The following is a 19227-nucleotide window of genomic DNA, read 5'->3' as shown; positions in this document are numbered from 1 at the left end:
GTCAGGCGCCGAGACCACGGGGGGTTTGATCATCAGGAGCCCCGTGGGGGAGAATGGATCTGGAGAGATGATGTTGCACTGGCAAGGCTGGGAGGCCTAAGGAATGGGAGATGTGAGTTAGAGGTGGGATACTGGGCACCAGGAACCCCGGAGCATCCTGGGGAGCACGGATCTGTACACAGGGCCCGGCACCGGGAGCCCTGGCTTGGTGCAGGGGACAGAGGTGACTCAGACACCCGAACAGGAGCGGGACAGGCACAGGGAGCACTGGGAACGGAGGGGATGGTGGCAGCCTGGAAGGGCCCAGGGCAGGTGATACCCAGAGCCAAGCGATCATTCCTTCCCCCTCTGGAATGGCCCGCGCTGCCCTGCCAGCACACTGCTGCCATGGGGTGGGATGCTGAGACACAACCCCTGCTCCTTCACCTCCAGGGGCTGAGCACCCCCACAAACAGCCATCGGGCTCCAACCCTTCCCAATAGTCCCTGCTGCTGGCAGCCCTTCCTAACACATCATCCCCCCATCCCAGGACCCCCATCCCTGTCCCACCAGCTCAGCCGTGGTGGGGCCTTTCCCCAAGGCCGAGGGAACAAAGGTGATCCCGATCCCGCTGGATTCCCCAGCATTGCCCAATGGCTCGCACAGCCCTGAGCACGCAGCTGGGGGCTGACCCTGGGCAAGGCCACCCTGTCCTGGCACCGAGGGAACCGTTCCTGATATCCAGTCCCTGGCTGCTCTCCTGCAGTGTCAGCTCCAGAGCGAGGTCCCGGCCGTGCCTGTGGCCTTGGCTCAGCACAGCTGCCTCTCCATGTCCTGATGGCCAAGGCCACCCCTGGGCATGGGCAGAGATGCTGGGAATGCTGGGCTCAGTCCTCAGCAGCAACCCCCTTCTCCAGCAGGAATCTCCCTGCTCACGGTGCAGGCAGAGCAGCTCATCCCAAAGGGATCCTGGGGAACACGGGGGTCAGGCTGAGGCTCCCCAGCCCAGGACTGCTGGATGCTGACACTGGGTGAGCACAGAACGAAGCAGGCAAAGGCCAGTGGTGATGTCACACGGTGATGTCACACAGCCACCCTGCCGGTTTCACAGGAGGGAGGCAGAGCCTTTGGGCCAGGAGGTTTTGGGATCTCTCCAAGGGTAATCACACGGATATTACTCCAATTATGCACCATTCTATGCTCATTACAGGTGTATTTTAAGCAGCTCCTTTCCCCAAGAACCACAGGTTGTCTCATCCTGCTCCCTTTGCAGCCTGTGGTGGTGCACTGTCCCCTGGGCCCTGTCGCCACGCTGGGCTGGCAGCAGCAGCCCTGGCACTGCCATTTCCGTGGCAAAGCATGGACAGGCCCACGGCACGTGTGATCCTACAGCACATGCAGGGCACTGCTGCTCTCCCCAGTTCCCTGGACTGCCATCAGTCAGCCAGGGCTTCCCAAACTCAAGCCAAAGGGACCATTCCCAAGCCTGCAGCAGGCTGGGTCACTGAATCTCCATGGAAAATGCAGGAATGTGTCCCACTGGAGCTGTTACCCAGCTCTGGAGCTGCAAGGACCTGGCAGGTCACTTGTCTCTCACAAGCATGTGGGAGGCTGTTTCTCTCCCAGGATAAACAGGAGATCCCAGCATCTGCAGGGAGAGCTCCAGGCCTGAGCTCTATTCCCGGGATTGCCCTCACAGCCATGGGGAGGGAGGGGACCCTCTCTTCATCCAGGCTCGGCAGATGCCCATTCCTGCCCCCTGCCCAGAAGCTGGTGGGGAGTGGTTCCCACACAGAAATCCATGGTTACTTTATCACTGTACTCTTATCTCATTCAAATTAGGGATTATTATCCCCAAAAAATGCTTCAGTACAGGCAGGTCATGTAACTGCTGGTCAGGATTTGGGATGGAGAAGCAGTGGCTGAGACAGAGGCTCATGGAAAGGGGTTTATCCAGCCCCTAAGCCAAGGATGAGCTTGGGAAGCACAAGGGATCAGCCATTCAAGGCAACATGCAGGTCCCACTGCAGCATGAGGGGCTGCACGTGGAGCTGTGGATTCACCCCCTGTGGAAGCTGGAATTGAGCAGCTCTCCCCCAGCCAGAGCTGGGACAAGGAGAGCATTACACCATCCCTGCCCCGCCTGCTGTGTCATCTGCAGCCTGCCAGCAGGAGCAGAGGGCACCGGAAAAGGTGAGGCACACCCAGCCCACGAGGCATCCCCCTGCCTGTGCTCACACGCTCCAAGGGCCATTCCTGCACGTTCCTGCTCCTCTTCTTGGCCTGAGCGTGTTGGGAACCGGGTGGGAGGACACAGGGATGTGGCATCCCTGGGCAGGCCGATCCCTGCACTGGCACCGCTTCCAGGTGTGTCTGAGCCTTCCTCCCAGGTCAGTTTGCTGTGCTGCTCCTGGAAGGTGCTGGTGGAGCTGCCAGGCTGGCTGGAGGCAGGCTCTGGCATTGCCAGGCTCACTGCACGCTGTCACAGCCTCACAGCACTGCAGCCGACAGCCCCCTGGCGAAGAAGGTGACATTCCGGTCCTGGATCTTGTACTGGTAGATCTGCACGACATCCTGCTCCCCCGCCTGCTGCAGGGACACCCTCTGGATTATCTTGATCTGCCAAGGGAAGGGAACAGGAACATCACCCCTCTGGCTGCCCCCGTGCCTCTGGCTGGCCTGCAGGGAGGGGATCACTGAAAAATAACCAACCCCTCAGGCAGCTGCCTGTCCCTGTCCCTTCGGTGGCAGCCCCCAGTGAGGGACCAGAGAGACCCCAGAGCTGTCCCAGCCCCGAGGAGATCACCACAGGCCAGGCTCAGATCCACCCCCTGGGGAAACTTCCCAGGAAATTGGTATTTTATTCTGCCATCGCCTTGGGGTGGAAGAAACCAGTGCTGCAGCTGCTGTATAAACCCTGGAAAGCTTCCAGAGGCTGGGAGTCCCCAGGTGGGGCAGGATGTCTCTAAATATCCCCACAGAAGTGGAGTCACAGCCTTAAGAACCCGGGTGTTCCAGCAGATCCTGGTGCTCGCAGGATTAGTCCTTCCCCAGGCTGCCCTGGGCTGTCTCCCACAGGCAGTGCTGCAGGTGACAGGGACAGTGCCACCTCTGGGTGCCCTCCCGTGCCTCACCTGCCCGTGCACATCCTTGCAGAAGCCGGTGGCCAGCCCTTCTGCCCACAGGATCAGGTCGCTGTGATGGCACAGGGAGTTCACAACCAGTTCATTCTCCTCGTCTTCCGAATCCTCGCTGCTGTGAACCAGCACCACAACGTTCCCCTGGAACGGGAGCAGCAGGCAGGGATGAGCCACTGCAGGGTCCTCATCCCTCAGGGAAGGAAGGGGAGATGGACACGGAGTTTGCATAGAGGTCCCTGCTGAGCTGCTTGGGCATCCGCCAGTATGGGCTGAGCTAAACTCCCCTGGGACAGGCTGGACATGCCCTGGCCCTGTGGGCAGGGATAGATGGGATAGTGGGAAGGATTCTTCCCTGGGAGGGTGGGCAGGCCCTGGCACAGGTTGCCCAGAGAAGCTGTGGCTGCTCCTGGATCCCTGGGAGTGTCCCAGGCCAGGTTGGAGCAACCTAGGCCAGTGGAAGGTGTCCCTGCCCATGGCAGGGGGTGGCACTGGATGGGCTTTAGGTCCCTTCCCAAACCATTCTGTGATTGCACGACCTATAAACTCTGGCAGAGCTTGCTGTGTGTGCACTGTGCACACACACACACACACACACACACACACACACACACACACACACATGTAATGTGCAGCCTAAAAATACCTCGAGCCTCTGTTAGGAGAGACAGAGTCTGGTTAAACCAGTCTGTCAGGCTGGGCAGATGGCACTGACTGAATTCAGAGCAGGTAAATAAAGAGGTGGCCAAAGGGCTGCAGCAACACTCACACAATCACAGCTCTGACAAGGAGCAAAGAGCTCCCCAGCACACCCACTCTATTAAAATCCATCCCCTGAGTCTCTGCTCAGCCAATGCAAGTCACCAAGGACTTAAAATAACACGGAATTCTCAATCAGTTAAAATGTACTTGAAAGCTTCAGAACACCTCAGACAGAAATAGAAAAGTGTTAGCACGGTTCATCACCTATTTTAGCTGCTTTGGAGGTAAATATTCCCCACAAGCAGAACGTCCCCTGTCAGCACATTCAGCCCAACACCCCGTGCCATGTGAGGGGCAGGATGATCCCACCCAACACCGTCACCCCCACACAGAAGTGCCCAGGAGGGGACACTGCAGTGTGGATGGCAGAGTCTGGAGGTGACTGGAACCAGTTCTGGCTGTGGTGCTCCCAGGAGCCAGCACATCCCTGGGCTGCACACATCACTCTGTACATCATCACACCCCCTGGAAACCAGCTGGAGCAACACGCACACACTGGAGGTCCCACTGCAGGTGGGAGCAGGGACTGGGGTGTCCTCCAAGGGGACCTTTGTTTCTGTCCCCTGTGAGAGTCACCAACCCCTCAAACAACCCATTTCCTCCCCTGCTTCCCCCACCACGGGTGTCAGTTGGGATTTCTGGAGAGCCAGGAACTCCAAGAAACACTATTTTACACCTCGAATCCCTGCTCACATGTCAGGGACACTGAGAACCCTTCTCTGGGCAGCACTTCCTGGGGATCCAGCTGCACAGTAGCCTGCACAGGTACCCAGAGACTCACACAACTCCTGAGAGCGGCTCTAGAGCGGGAATCCAGCTGTACAGGTACTCCAGGGACTCACACAACCCTTGAAAACTGACCCCAGAGCAACGGTCTGAATTTCTTGGACAGCCCAAGCCTTCCAAAGCCTCACCGTGGCCAGGTGGAAAGAGCAAACAAAGGCAGGCTTTGCCCTGGAGGCTCAGCCCCCAGGCACACGGGAGCAATACCTGCAGCTGGGAGCACAGGCACACCCGGCAGTAGTGGATGAAGTCCAGCACGGCCACGGGCGTGGCCCCCAGGCTCAGCAGGACACTCAGGTCATCCACCAGCAGCACGGGGCCCTTCCAGGCACCGCTGTCCGGGGCACTCAGGGACGTGCGGACGAAGTCGAACAGGGCTCGGAGGTCGGAGCTGCTCTCACTGGAAGAGATGAAGGAGCTGTCAGGGCCTGGCATCACCTGCTCACCCACTGACCCAGCACAGGGACCCTCTGCCCCAGCCTGTCCCCTCCCTGCTGTGCCCACTGCTCTGACAGTCACCAGGCCCTGCACTGCCTTCAGTCACTGCTCCTTTACCCCCGGGTGTGGTGAAACCCTCCTGCCCGGCTCCAGGGATCATGGAATGGTTTGGATGGGAAGGGACCTTAAAGCCCATCCAGGTCCATCCCTGCCATGGATAAGGACACCTTCCACTAGACCAGGCTGCTCCAAGCCCCATCCAACCCGGCCTTGGACACTTCCAGGGAAGTGTTTTGCTTTTGCTGAGCTTACCGTGGGGCATGGAGAAAGTGAAGTGGGAATAAACCCAAAAGCCAGCACGGATAAAGCAGCACTGTCCCCTTGGATAAGATCAAAACTCAAAATAATGAAAGAAAAGGATTAAAACAACTTAGCCAGAGTTTCGTTTGCCACAAACCTGCTGAGTGCTAAAACAAATGTTTTTCTAGACTTGTGACATGCTGGCAGTGTGGATGGGGGCAGAAATTCCCCCAAAATGCTGGCAAGGGGAACAGGCTCCGTCTCTGGCAGCAAGGAGGGACAGGCCAGGACTTGCACAGCGATGTGCACGGTGCTGGTGTCCCCCTGCACTCGCTGCTGCTGTGGGTGCTGTGCAGGCAGCAATGCTCTGTGTTGGGCTCAGCTCACCTCAGGAACCGCAGAGGACTGGGCTGCCCTGGCTGCTCCTCCTCCTCCCCAAACACCAGATCAAGGCAGGACTTGAGGCCTTCCAGGAAGACCAGCTGCCCCCGCTCCTTGGCAGCTGTCAGATTGACTCCCTCGGGAGAGGAAAACAGCAGCTTTTGAGTGAGCAGCTCTGGAGAAATGGTGCAAACAGAACCACACGGGGCAGCATCCCAATTTTATCAAATCTTATCTAAAGGTGCTGATAATGCTGGTGCTTCAGGGGTGAAATGGGTGGTTCTGTGACACACCGGTGGCACATTCACTCTCCTGTATTTTACCAGGAGATTAAAAAAACCCCGCTGTGATTTGGGGGCTCAAACATCCTGGAACTCCTCCTGGGAAGTCAGCCTGGCAGCATGGGAGGAACCAGCTGCTTCTGCAGAGGCAGGGAGAGGATGGCCCAGGCTCCTCCAAGGACCTGCTGTGAGCGATTCCTTCGCCCTCCCTCCATGGGTGGCAAAACCTTTTGGCTTTCCCAGTCTCCAGCTCACGGCTGTGGCGATGCCACCTGCCCGGCACAGCCCACGCAGCCGAGTGGGCATGGCCCGACCAGGGGAGAGCCCACGGCACCACGACATTGCCCGGGAGAGAGCAGCCAGGGCTCCCATGGGAGAGAGCAGCCAGGGCTCCCATGGGAAGGGCCTCAGCCCTGATCCACCCGGAGGAGGAGGAGGGACCACGACTCAAACCACAGCCAGCTCTCAACCCTGTGTGCTGGTGAGGCCAAGGAGAGCCACATCCAGCTCCAGAGACACGCCTGAGCTGCAGCAGATACGGAGGAGACTCCAACTGGAGACCACAGATCCCCCAAAAGGTTGGGCTGGAAGGGACTTTTAAAGCCCACCCAGTGCCACCCCCCGCCATGGGCAGGGACACCTTCCACCAGTCCAGGTTGCTCCAAGCCCCGTCCAGCCTGGCCTTGGACACTTCCAGGGATGGGGCAGCCACAGCCTCTCTGGGTAGCCTCAGGGCCTCACCACCCTTACTGTAAAAAAACTTCCTTATATCCAAGTTCACGAACTGGGGTTGGTGAAGGCCAGAAGTGACCTTCTTGCTCTCTGCAACTCCCTGACAGGAGGGGACAGCCAGAGGGGGAAGAGGCTCTGCTCCCAGGGAACAAGGGACAGGATGAGAGGAAAGGGTCCCAAGTTGTGCCAGGGGATGTTTAGGTTGGATATTGGGGAAATTTCTTCCCTGAAACAGCTTTCCAGCCCTGGCTCAGCTGCCCAGGGGCGGAGTCCCCATCCCTGGAGGGCTTTCAAAGCCCTGTGGATGTGGCACTTGGGGACATGGTCAGTGGTGGCCTTGGCAGTGCTGGGGGATGGTTGGGACTCAAAGGATTCAGAGGCTTTTCCAACCTTAACTATTCTGTGATCCCATGGTCACATGCAGGACAACTGTTTCCTGGGGGGTTGGATTAGGTGGCCTTTTCAGGTCCCTTCCAACACAAACTATTCCACAATTAACTTCCCAGACTCAGTTTTGCAGCACTATCACTTTGTACACTGATATTCAGAATAATCTGAGGCCTGATCAAACTCCTGCCTGCTGGCATCTCTTCCTGCTTTGAATGGAAGCCGCTTGGACTCCCAGTCCAGTGAATCCTGCTACCTGGGAAGAAGGGTTACCCTATTTTCCTTTTACTCAGCTGGGAAGGAATGTGTGCCTGAATGTTTCTTTCCCCTCCAAACTCCCTCTATAAAGCAATAGATTTTTTCAACACCTCCCCCCAGAAATAATTTCAAACTATCAGCATTATTGGGCAACTGCAAGCACACCCAGTGGAAAACTTTCTAGCCAAGGACAGAAACAGCTTTATGTGGCAGGTGAGGAGGAGGGAATGGCTGCCAAATAAATACCTGCCGTGCCATAAAGCAGGGCTGGGCTGCACAGCAGCCTCACAAACCTCACTCCCCTAGGCATTTCTGGAGTCCACAGGACTGGGAACCTGCTGAAATGCCATGACTAAATTCACTATTCATAACTCAGCAGGAGATTTTGCCTTTGCTTCAGCCATTTCCTCCTGCACACACCATCTCTCTGGACTTCAGCAGGAAAGCAGTGCCCCTCTGGAGAGGGGAGCTCAGTGCTGTGCCAACGGGGCCTGCCTGGCTGGCAGGGAAGGGCCAGGGTGTGTGTGTGTCAGACCAGGAATTCCATCCTCCTGGTGCCATGACATGGACACAGCAAGTCCAGCCTCATTTTCCAGGTGCAGAACCAGGCCCCAGAGAGACGTGGACTCACTCCCTGCAGTGCCCTGCCACAGCCAGCTCTGCCTGTGTCCCGGGGAGCAGCCTGCCCAGCGTAACCTCTGCAAGCAGACAGGACAGCTTGGAGACGGTGGGCAGAGTGCTGCAAGTGGCCACTGGCACCTTCCTGAGTGCACACAGGACACACAGTGCTGCCCAGCACTCACCCAGCCCAGAGCCTTCCCTGTCTCCTGGCATCCTGCCCCACTGCCACCGGAGCCCACGACATCATCCCTGGCACGCTGCCAGCTATCGATCCAGCCGGGAATGGCTCTGCAGCACAGCTCAGCTGTTCCCATCCCTCTGAGGAGCTGCCTGGAGCCTGGGGCCCAGGATGTCCCCTCAAACCAGAACTGCCACTCTCCCCTGGCCATTCCACACGGGAAAGTAAAATATTTGGAGGGAGTAAGGAATGGAGTGTGTGAGTAGCAGGAATGAGCTCCACCAGCAAACACAGCAGTGGGACCAAGTGTGGCCATCAGAGACCAGGCCAGGCCACATCCCCCAGCTGAGGGCCTGGAGCAGGGAACAGGGGACAGGCCAGAGGGAGACCAAATGAGGACAAGTCTGTTTGTCCTTTAAAACACAACAAACTTTGTCCAAACGAGGGTGGGAACACCAACCTGGCAGAGCGCCCTGGTGTTGTTAGTCCAGCTACGGCCCAGCATGTTCTCTGCAAGGTCATGGCAAAAAACATTGACTGTCCCTGAAAATGAAGTGCAAATCCTCAGGAAAAGAGGACACGGGCACAGAAAGCTAGGAAAGCTTTTTCCTGCAAGTGAAAATACATCCCTGCATTTGGCTAACACATTAGGGACTGGTCTGGGACTGGTAAAACATGGTACCCTGGGAAAGCAGCACGTACATGGGAACAGCACTGCAGCTGTGTGTGACATCCACTGTATCACTGCACAGGGGCACAAGGACCACATCCACAAACCAGTGCTGCAAAGGCTGTAAAATCCACCCTGGTTCCAGGACCTTCCTCCCAGGCCTGGGACCGTCTAATTCCCAGTGGAAACAAGAGCATCACTCAGTTCTGAAGCTCTTCCAAGTGCAATCTTTCCTAAAGGCATAATCATAGAATTACTGTGATTGGAAAAGCCCTCGGATACCATCAAATCCAACTGGTCCCTCATCACTGCCAAGGCCACCACTGACCATGTCCCCAAGTGCCACATCCACAGGGCTTTGAAACCTCTCCAGGGATGGGGACTGCACCCCTGCCCTGGGCAGCTGTGCCAGGGTTGGAAAGCTGTTTCAGGGAAGAAATTTCCCCAGTATCCAACCTGACCCCCCAACACAGCCTGAGGCCGTTCCCTCTCCTCCTGTCCCTGTTCCCTGGGAGCAGAGCCCGACCCCCCCTGGCTCCCCCCTCCTGTCAGGGATTGCAGAGCCAGAAGGTCCCCCCTGAGCCTCCTTTTCTCCAGGCTGAGCCCCCCCAGCTCCCTCAGCCCCTCCTGCTGCTCCAGCCCCTTCCCAGCTCCGTTCTCTTCCCTGCACACACTCCAGCCCCTCCATGTCCTGTTGTGAGGGGCCCAGAACTGGCCCTAGCACTGGAGGTGCCACCTCAGCAGTGCCAGCACAGGGACAGGCACTGCCCTGGGCTTGTGCCACCACCAGGGTTGGTACAAACCAGGTGCCATTGGCTGTCTTGGCCGCTGGGGCACAGCTGGGCTCGTGTCCAGCCACTTCAGATAAAATAACACAAAGCAGGGGCTGCTCACGGGTCAGATTCTTCCGAGCACTTCCCATCCCAGAGGAACTGCAGCCTCATCTCTGCAACTGTCCTGGCCAACATGGAAAGCCCAGCAGTCTGTCTGGAGCTCATTCCCAAGGAAGAGGAGATGGGAAGGAAGGAGCTGGGTGTTGGATGGAGGGTGCAGTTCACCTCCCAGCTGCAGGACACTGAAATTGGGGTGTGCTGCAGCCAGGGACTGACACCCCAGCTGGAATCCTGCACAGACCTACAGCAGCACATCCCCAGGCAAACCCCTGAGTGAAACTACTCTGCCAAGAAGCCCCTTTTCTGAGCCTGGTGTGCCCATCTGGGCAAAGGAGGGTTAAAGCAAAGACAAGACATGATGGAAACCCGCATACAAATAACTGATGTTATGATCCCCTACTCGAAGAGCCTGGGAGGAATTCACACCAACCCAGCACAGGGGCACCTGTGAAGTTCCAATGCAAGAGTGACTCAGAGCTGACACAACCTCAGCACTTCTTTGAGCCCCCGGGCAAACCCAAACCGTGTTCTCATCCCCTCCTGCCTGGCAGCCACCTTTCTGCAGGAGTATTAGACAGCAGATCACCCTGATTTGCATTGCATGTGCACGCCAGATAATCCCCATGTTCTGTCCCTGCTCAGCCTCTCCCACAGGGAGATGACAGCAGCTCCTGTTAACCCCAACTGGGAAATCTCACCATGTGTGGAACACAGACACCATCCTGCTTCAGGAGCAGGCAAGGAGCCTGCATTTAACAGCTGGATCTGCTCCCCACACTGGCTGCTGTGCCCCATTTCCTGCCCTATTTAGCAAGTGCCTCCCAAGACTTCCTCCTCTCTGCACCACAAAGGCCGGGACAGCTCCATGCTGGGAGCTGGTTTGCTCAGTGGGATGTGCTCCACGGGGACTCCCATGTCCAGTATCCCCCTGGGAGTTACAGCTCCACAGGGAAACGCTGCATTTGCCCAGCCTGTTTCATGTACCTCAGACCACTGGTTTCCTTTTAAAAGGTGAAAACTGAGCAGTAAATGAAATGCAGATTTTTAGCAGCACAGAAATCCAGCCCCTGTTTACAGCAGGGAATACAAGAAGTGCAACACCTGGTTCCTCAGCACCTGGAAGGCTTCACGGATTCCCAGCAGAGCCAGAGGAGGGAGGACCAATGCAAGCCCTCATCCCTCCAGCCCTGGAAGGTCACCTGGGCTTCCCACCTGGAGCATTTCACCTCTGAGCATTGTACAAAGAGCTGAGAGCAGCAGTTTGGAGCTCAGACAATCTGCTGACACAGGGAATTATCCTGCCTACCTTGGCTCTCCGTTTCCTCATTTCAGGGTACACATAATCCTTGCCCAACTCACCGTGGGAAGGAAATCCCTAAGAACAAGGGAATGTGAGGCTCCTCATCCAGCCAAAACTCGTGGCTTGGCCCACAGGTGTCCCTGTGAGCAGCTGACCCAGCCCTTCACCCCAGCATAACCACGGGCAGGGAAGGAATTCCCCCGGGAGCTCCCGTGTGGTGCAGCCAGCGTGTCCTGCAGGTGTGCAGGGCCCTGGGGACACCCCCAGCACGGCACTCTCCTCCCCAGAGGATTGAGGAAGCTCCATGTACCAGTGTGGGCCTGTCTGGGGAACGCTGATCACCAGGAAACATTCCCAAGCACAGCAAGCAGCCCTCCAGATCCCACCCCTGGAGCACCCCACAGCCGGGGGTTTGCCCCAGAATGCTCTCCCACAGGAGCACCAATCCTGACTGTCCCCACCAGGACCTGGAAACATCACACACAATTCCTGCTCCCCATGCCCCTGCCTTCCCACCCAGCAGGAACTCCCTGGAGCTGCAGTGATGAACCTACGCCCAGACACTCACCAGCTTCTGTGCCACGATGCTGTAGTGACTGAAGGACTGGAGCAGGGCCACGAAGCAAACCTTGCAGCCAGCTGGGGAGGACAAACACGTTAGCAGTTCCACTGGCAGTGCTGTCAGCAGAGCCCACAGTGGCCAGGCTGCAGGTCTACCTGGAAGGACCCTGACAGCTCCAGGCACACCCCTCCTTGCTTTCCATTTTCACCTTTCTAGAGGATTTCTACATTAGGGGAAATGTTAATTCGAAAACAGGGGTAAAGAACAAGAAAAAGATGGCATCACAAAAGTGTAAGGCCCCTGTTCTGCCCCCTGCCCTGGTGCCCTGGGACCTCCTGGCACCGTTTGCTGCAGTTACTGTAAGGAGGCCAGTGGCCGACCATGACACCAACTCCTGAAAACACTGATGTGCCAAAAACCCCATTTTGGCTCTCGTAAGGTGAGTGACCTTGACTGGAAAAGCACACAGAACCAGGAATTTCTACAAAGACACCTCACTCACCAAAATAGGATTTTGGAAAGCCATGTGACAACCTGGCCTTACAGGTACGAACACAGTGCTTGCCAGGACACGGATTTTCAGTGCAACAAGGCAGTGGCCCCAGCTGAGCCTCCACAGGGAGGCCCCAAAGGTTTTGGCACAGGGAATAAGTGCACCCAGGTCCTGGGGTGGAAGGGAGCAGGTGACAGCAAGGACACCTGTCCTGAGACAGTAACATCCCACAGGGGATGGAGAGCTTTTCCCAGGCAGATGGGCAGCTCCAGGCAGCAACTCCCAGGACAGGGCTGCAGGTCAGCATATCAGCACAGCCAGGATGGGATGTGGGCAGACCCCAAGGCAGTGCCTGGCAAGTCCCTATGAACCATTCACACCATTACCAACCTGCTCTCCATGGGATTTCCTGCAGTTTCCCTCTTTCCATCAAGTAAAAGAATATTTCCAAGCAGGGCAAAGCCCCTGCTGAGGCAGTGGCACTTCTGGGGGCAGGATGCTCTCAGTACACCCCCTGCCCAGCACTCTGAGCTCCCTTTCAAGCCTGACAGCACCAGATTTGCTGGGCTGGTGGCTGTGCCAGCAGAAAGCTGGAGGAGTTGAGTCCAGTCTCTGCTGCACAGGGACCAGGAGGTTACTCACTGGGGAAACTGTTCCCAGAAAAGCAATTAGGCAAATTGCCAGGCCCTTTGTTTGCTTCTTTACTCACTATGAGCTTATGTGTTGTTAGTTGATCCTGATATGTGTAATTACATTATAAAACACCGAGGCAGTGAGGAATTGCAGCAAACACCTCCCTGTCAGAGCCCATGTGATTTACCAGGATCCCCACGACGGCTGATGAAACAAGGCACAGACATTATGGGATGTACCCAAGGATACAGAGCGAGTGCCAACAACAAGTCAGGACTGGGATCTCCCGATCCTGACCCCAAAGCTTTGGGTTAATCCAAGGGTGCCTAACACTCTGCACAAGCAGCCCCTGCTCCCAGAGCAAACTGAAGGAAGCTCTGGGGTTCCCTGCTGCTCACCCACCTCGCAGGTAGAAGGACAGGAAATGGTGCACCAGGAAGCTGCCGTCTGTCCGGGTGTCCCGCAGCAGCGTGAACTTCCCCTGCAAGAGAAGCAGCAAAACAACTGAGCAGAGGAAGGTGAGGGCACAGCCTGCTCTCGGTAGACAAGGTGCCTGGCTCAGACTACAGGCAGTTTGCAGGGATCAGGCAGAGGAAGGAGTGGACAAGCTGAGCTCCAGCTGCCTGTTTACAAAGGGATGCCAGCACTTCCTTGGACCCAGCCCGTGGGGAGGCATCTGAATCACAGAACTGTTAAGGTTGGAGAGCCCTCTGAGATCATCAAGCCCAACTGTTAACCCAGCACTGCCAAGGCCACCACTAACCCATGTCCCCATGTGCCTGACATGGAATTCACTGCCTTCTGAAAGAGCCACCCACCAGCTACAAACCCTTGCTGAGGGCCCTGCTGGACCCCCAGCCCCTGTGCCCACCAAGAGCCACCCCCCCCCAGGAAGCCCCTGGCTGCTGCAGAGGATACCGAGGTGCAGCACTGCTGGCACATGTGCTGGCACATCTGGAGCTTTTGGTGCTGGACACCATCACTGGAGGGGTTCTGAGCAAGTTCCACCTCCCAGCTTTATCCCCCTCTCCTTCAACTCACAGTTATCTTTTTTCTGCAAGGGGCAGGGGGACAACAGCTACTCACTCCACTCCCAGTCCATTCTCCCACTGCCACAGCCAGGGTCATTGGTGTGTTTAAAATGTCAGCCCTGCTAAAGCTGCTGCTCCTTCTGTCCCCAAACAGACCTCCCTGGCCCCTTTTCCAGGTTTCCCTCCAACATGCCACACCCAGGGCAGAAAGCCTTATCACCAAACCTGTGTAGTGCAGCAGAGCCCTGGGCACAAGGAATAAACCTTGTTTTGATCAGGCAGGAAATTAATTCCGTTCGTCAGTGAGCGCTCATTATCAGCCCCAGCCTCATCAAGGTGTTTGTTTCCATTAAAATCTTAGCCAGGATGTTTCTTTAATCAACACAAATCATAGAAGGGCTGCTTGGAATCACAAAGAATTTATTGAAGTGGGGTTTTTTTTAACCCCCAAGAACAAGTCTTTTGCAGCAACAAGCCATCTCTGCACAGGCAAATTCCCAAGTGATCCATCAGAGTGAAATCCCTGGTGTCCAAAGCATAAAGAGGAGCAACTGGAACAGCAAATATTGAACAGGGCTGCAGGGAATGCAAAGCACAGGCCAGGACAGAGAAGCTGCTCTGCCTCAGTCACAGACAGAGCTCTTCCTCCCCAAAGAAGGGTTATGCCTTGGTGGCCACTGCAGTGACAGGGACACTGCTGCAGCGAGCACAGCTCGGAGATGTGTCCTCCATGGAGGAGCCTGGAGGAGTCTCCGGGCTCAAAGTGCACAAGCCCAGCTCCCCTCTTCCCCAAAAGGGTCCCTGCAAGAGCAGGCTGAGTGTCCCCCACCCCCTCCCTCCTCGGCTGGCCCCTGAACGGAGCAGGCTGTGCCCAGCAGGGCGGGATGCTGTCACTGAGCACACAGCATTTCACTGTTCCAAACCTTCCAGCAATCCCCCTCCAATCCTGCCAGCCCTCACTCCACTGTCACACTGCGGCTGCTCAGACAGCACTCACAGAACCATTGGATCTCAGAGTCACTGGCAGTGGAAAAGGCCTCTGCACCCACCGAGTCCCCCCAAGGTTCCCTTTCCAAGACCCTGATACTCTGGACCAAGCTGCTATCCCAGTTATTCACTCCCCTTCTTGAGCCCAGAAGGGGCTGCTGGGGATTCAGCCCTTCCAAAGGCAAATCCTCCCTGTAGCACCTTCTCCCTGTGCCCCAGCCCATTCCCTCCACACCCTGCCCTCACACTCTCTCTTCCTGCAGGCTACGAGGGAGAAGCTGCAGCTACTTGTCAGGAGCTGCCAAAATCCCTGGCAGGGTGTCCCAGCTGCCACAGCAGATACACCCACTCTGGCGACAGCCCTGCCCACCCACCAGCCCTGCGGGGCCAGCGCCTGCCAGCACCTGGAGAATGGCACGGAGCAGCCATGGAGAATGGCACAGATCAGAGTACCTGGAGAATGGCACGGAGCAGCCATGGAGAATGGCACAGATCAGAGCACCTGGAGAATGGCACAGAGCAGAGCACCTGGAGAATGGCACGGAGCAGCCACAGAGCTGCAGAGCTCAGGATGGCAGAATCGGGAAGGACAGGGCTGCAAAGGGCTGATGCTGTTCCAGCACAGTGGGACATGGAGTCCCAGCCAGGCACGCCCCAGGGATCGGTGAGGCTGACGGGGAATGAAGACACTGATGCTCATGATTTACTGCCAGGTGAGTCCATGTGGCAGGGCAGGAACTCGGTCTCCCATCTCCAGCACCCGGGAACCGCTGGCTGGACAGCCTGACAGTTGTGCTGCTCCACAGCCAGGCACCTGCACAAAGAGGGACCCGGAGCATGCTGTGGGAAGGTCGTGTCCATGGCCGCTGGGAGGGGAAGAGCCAACTCAATCTGAGGGAATTCCTCACACAGAGGAGCCTTTGGATCAGCTCCTCTGTCCTGCTTTGGCAGGTAAGTCCAAACCCAGGATCTTGAGGCCAAATCTTTTGGTTTTGCTCTGTGGAATTTCTGTTCACATCAAGGTGAGCTCCCCGCTCCCAAAACCAGACTTGTGGATGGCAGTGTTCCTGCTCATCCCACAGCTCCACCATCAAACACACCTCAGAGCACAGGCTCTGCTCTGACAACACTCCAACTCCACCTAGGGCTCCTCATTTAAGAGTTCCACGTGCATTACAAACTCGACATGGAACCACAGGGACTTGGGCATTTGCACAGCCTCAGACTATCCTTTGCTACCACCAAGCCTCAGCCAACACCTCCACCAGGTTTGCTTTGAGCCTCAAGGGCACCCTCCCAAATCTTCCCCAGTGTTCCTTCCCCACCAGACCAGCCCTGCCCCAGTCTGGGCAGCCTGACAAGGACTGACCTCGCTGGTACTTTCCAGCCCAGGGAGAAACTGGAGACAAGGGGGGACAGTCAGCCTTACAAAATCAATTATCACCCCAAACCTGTTCTTGTTATCTCAGCTTTTATCTGCCAGTAAAAACATGGAGTAACGCACAGCACAGGGATAATTTGTTAATAATTACTGATAACACCGAGCTGTGGGGCCGTCACACACTGGGGGAAGGGATGGGGCATCCAGAGGGACCTGGACAGGCTGGACAGGTGGGGCTGTGCCAACCTCAGGGGGTCCAACGAGGCCAAGGGCAAGGTCCTGCACACGGGCTGGGACAACTCCTGCTGTCAGCACAGGCTGGGGATGAAGGGAGCGGTGGATGGACGGAGAACAGCCCTGATGGGGGGGGAGAGGCTGGAGATGCCCCAGCCCAGAACCCTCCTCGTGCCCTGGGCTGAGCCCACAGCAGGGATGGGGGGATCCTGCCCCTGTGCCCCCCCAGGTGAGACTCCCCTGCAGAGCTGCCCCAGCCCTGGGAACAGCAGCAGGAGGACGTGGAGCTGCTGCAGAGAGTCCAGAGGAGGCCCCGGAGCTGCTGCCAGGGTTGGAGCCCCTCTGCTCTGGAGCCAGGCTGGGACAGCTGGGGGGGTTCCCTGGAGAAGAGAAGGAGCCAGGGAGACCTGAGAGCCCCTTGCAGGGCCTAAAGGGGCTCCAGGAGAGCTGGAGAGGGACTGGGGACAGGACACAGGGAATGGCTTCCCACTGGAAAAGTAGAGATTTAGATGGGATATTGGGAAGGAATTGTTGACTGTGAGGGTGGAGAGGGACTGGAATGGATTTCCTAGAGAAGCTGTGGCTGCCCCTGGACCCCTGGAAGTGTCCAAGGCCAGGCTGGACGGGGCTTGGAGCAACCTGGGCTGGTGGAAGGTGTCCCTGCCCGTGGCGGGGGTGGCACCAGGTGATCCTCACGGTCCCTTCCAACCCCAAACACTCTGTGATTCTATGATGAACATTTTACCTGCACGGTTATCTCACAGGGTGAGGGTGCTCAGTTCCAGCGTAACTTCATTAGCACAAAACCTGCCTGAACGAACTAAATTAATGTAGTGCTCTGAAGAACATGAACCTGCAGAACACCCCTGGCCCAGAGCAGCATCGGGCAGCGCGTCTGAACCACAGCTGTGCTGTTATTCACCACACAGCAGCGACCACGCACGGCACACACCGCGGGAGCACGTCCCGGCCGCCGATACCGGAGCCGGAGCCGTGAGGGGCGATGAGGAGCGGGCACCGAGCGAGGGAAGCGCCAGCGGCCGCTCAGTCCCGGCACCGGCCGCGGCCGCCGCCTGAGGCCGCGCCCCTCCCGGCGTGCCCCGCCGCTCCCAGCAGCCCCGGCCGGTCCCTCCCGCCCCCGGCCGCCCCTGGGCGCGCTCTCACCGGCTCCGGGCGCTGCGGGGACGCCCCGAGCAGCTCGTTGAGCTCCGCGAACATGGCGGGCTGCGCTGAGGGGGCCGGGGGAGGGCACACCGCGCATGCGCCGCGCGGGGGCGCCGCCTGCTGGCGGGGCGCGAGCCTCGGCCGCCATTGCCGCCCTCAGGGGCCCGGCCCGCCGCCATTAGCGGGGTACCCGCGGCCGGCCGGGAGTAATTAATTAATTAACGGGGGGGACCCGCCTCCGGCCCTGATTAATTAACGGGGATGGAGCCGTGTCCAGTCATTCATTAACTCCAGTCCATCACTGGAGTCTCGTCCTGTCACAATAATGGTGTTACATGGGACTAGTTCCTCATCCCTGTCGTTAATAAAGGTGCTAGATGGGACGGGATCCTCATCCCATTGTTAATGATGGTGTTAAATGGGTCTGGATCCGTATCCCCGTCGGTAATAAAGGTGCTAAATGGGAATGAAGCCTCATCCCACTGTTAGTTGGGCTGGAATTTCTTCTCATCATTAAACATCCCATCACAGCAGTAAAAGTGTTAAATGGGACTGGAGCCCTTCCCACTGCTAATTAATGGGGCTGGATCCTCGTGCCATCATTAATAAATGCTTTAAATGGGACTGGAGCCTCATCCCATCATTAATAAATGTGTTAAATAAGACTGGATCCTCATCACATCCTTAATAAACGGGATTGGATCTCAGTTCCCACCTCCAGCTGAACTTGGTGTCACTGTCACCTCCCTGCTCCCTGGCCCAGGGGTGTTGTAGGAAAGAGGGGCTGGGTGAAGAGTTGGCTGAGCCACTGCAGCTGTTCTTCTGCCTTTATTCCCTGTGTTTGTGTGTGTATTACCTTTAAAATGTATCACCCTGCTCTCCATCCCTTCCCGGCAACATTTAGGATAAGCCAGTCACATTCCCAGCCCCCCGAGACCCCTCAGAAACTGTTTGTGTCCCTTCCTTCCTGTGCTTGAACCAGGGACTCGGCTGTGAAAGGAACTTCCTCTCTCCTTTCCCTTTGATGGCTTCAATCCTGAAAAAGCTGCAGCTGAAAGCGCCTTTAAAAGTCCAAATCGCTTGGCTTTTGTTTTCCCAGCCTTTCAGGGAGCTGGGAACCCCGGGCTGATCCCAGGGAGTCCAGGAACCAGCTCAGTCCTTGCAGCCAGAGCCTTAATTCCTGATTCTGCTTTGAGGGAGCCTGGCTCCTTCCTGGTTTCGGATCACAGGTCTGGCTGTGGAGCCCCGTTCTGACAGCGAAGGGAGCCCGTGGATCCTGGAGGTGCTCTGGAGGTGCTCTGGAGGCGTTCTGGAGGTGCTCCTGGAGCTGCTCTGGATGTGCTCCTGGGGGTGCTCCTGGAGATGCTCTGGAGCTGCTCCTACCTGGCTCCACTGGTCCGCAAGCGGAGCCCATGCTCTGACACCCTTTGTCTGTGCTGCCTCGTTCCCTCCCTGCAGAACTCCTCTCCCGGCTCCTCCAGCAGCCGCAAAGCCCTGAATGCCTTGTAAATGACAGTTAAATCCTCCCTTTTCCTCTCCCCGGTGGGAAGGGGACCAGCACCGCATGCAAAGTACGGCTGCGTCTCTTGGAATGCCTCTTATCCTTCCTAAGATATTCCTTCCCACAGCCCAGGACGTGTTA

The 19227-nt window shown here is 57.2% G+C and overlaps 1 protein-coding gene across 2 annotated transcripts; it reads right to left on the bottom strand.

The window, feature by feature from the left end:
- Positions 1–1784: 1784 nt before the first annotated feature.
- ELP6 (elongator acetyltransferase complex subunit 6) lies at positions 1785–17653 on the bottom strand. Of its 2 annotated transcripts, none has more exons than XM_050308194.1 (7): positions 17586–17653; positions 13191–13269; positions 11669–11739; positions 5787–5917; positions 4869–5061; positions 3114–3260; positions 1785–2598 (listed from the first exon to the last, which is right to left on the bottom strand). In XM_050308194.1, the coding sequence occupies exons 1-7, from the start codon at positions 17637–17639 to the stop codon at positions 2470–2472; spliced, it is 804 nt and encodes a 267-aa protein (XP_050164151.1). In that variant the 5' UTR covers positions 17640–17653; the 3' UTR covers positions 1785–2469. The 2 variants fall into 2 exon arrangements, with proteins under 2 accessions (XP_050164151.1, XP_050164140.1); XM_050308183.1 differs by lacking the exon at positions 17586–17653 and adding an exon at positions 15309–15608.
- Positions 17654–19227: the final 1574 nt, after the last annotated feature.

The sequence above is a fragment of the Myiozetetes cayanensis genome, unplaced genomic scaffold (assembly GCF_022539395.1).
Source record: "Myiozetetes cayanensis isolate MyiCay16 unplaced genomic scaffold, myiCay2020 scf1, whole genome shotgun sequence".
Classification (NCBI taxonomy): domain Eukaryota; kingdom Metazoa; phylum Chordata; class Aves; order Passeriformes; family Tyrannidae; genus Myiozetetes; species Myiozetetes cayanensis.
This window is presented reverse-complemented; position numbering and strand designations above follow the sequence as displayed.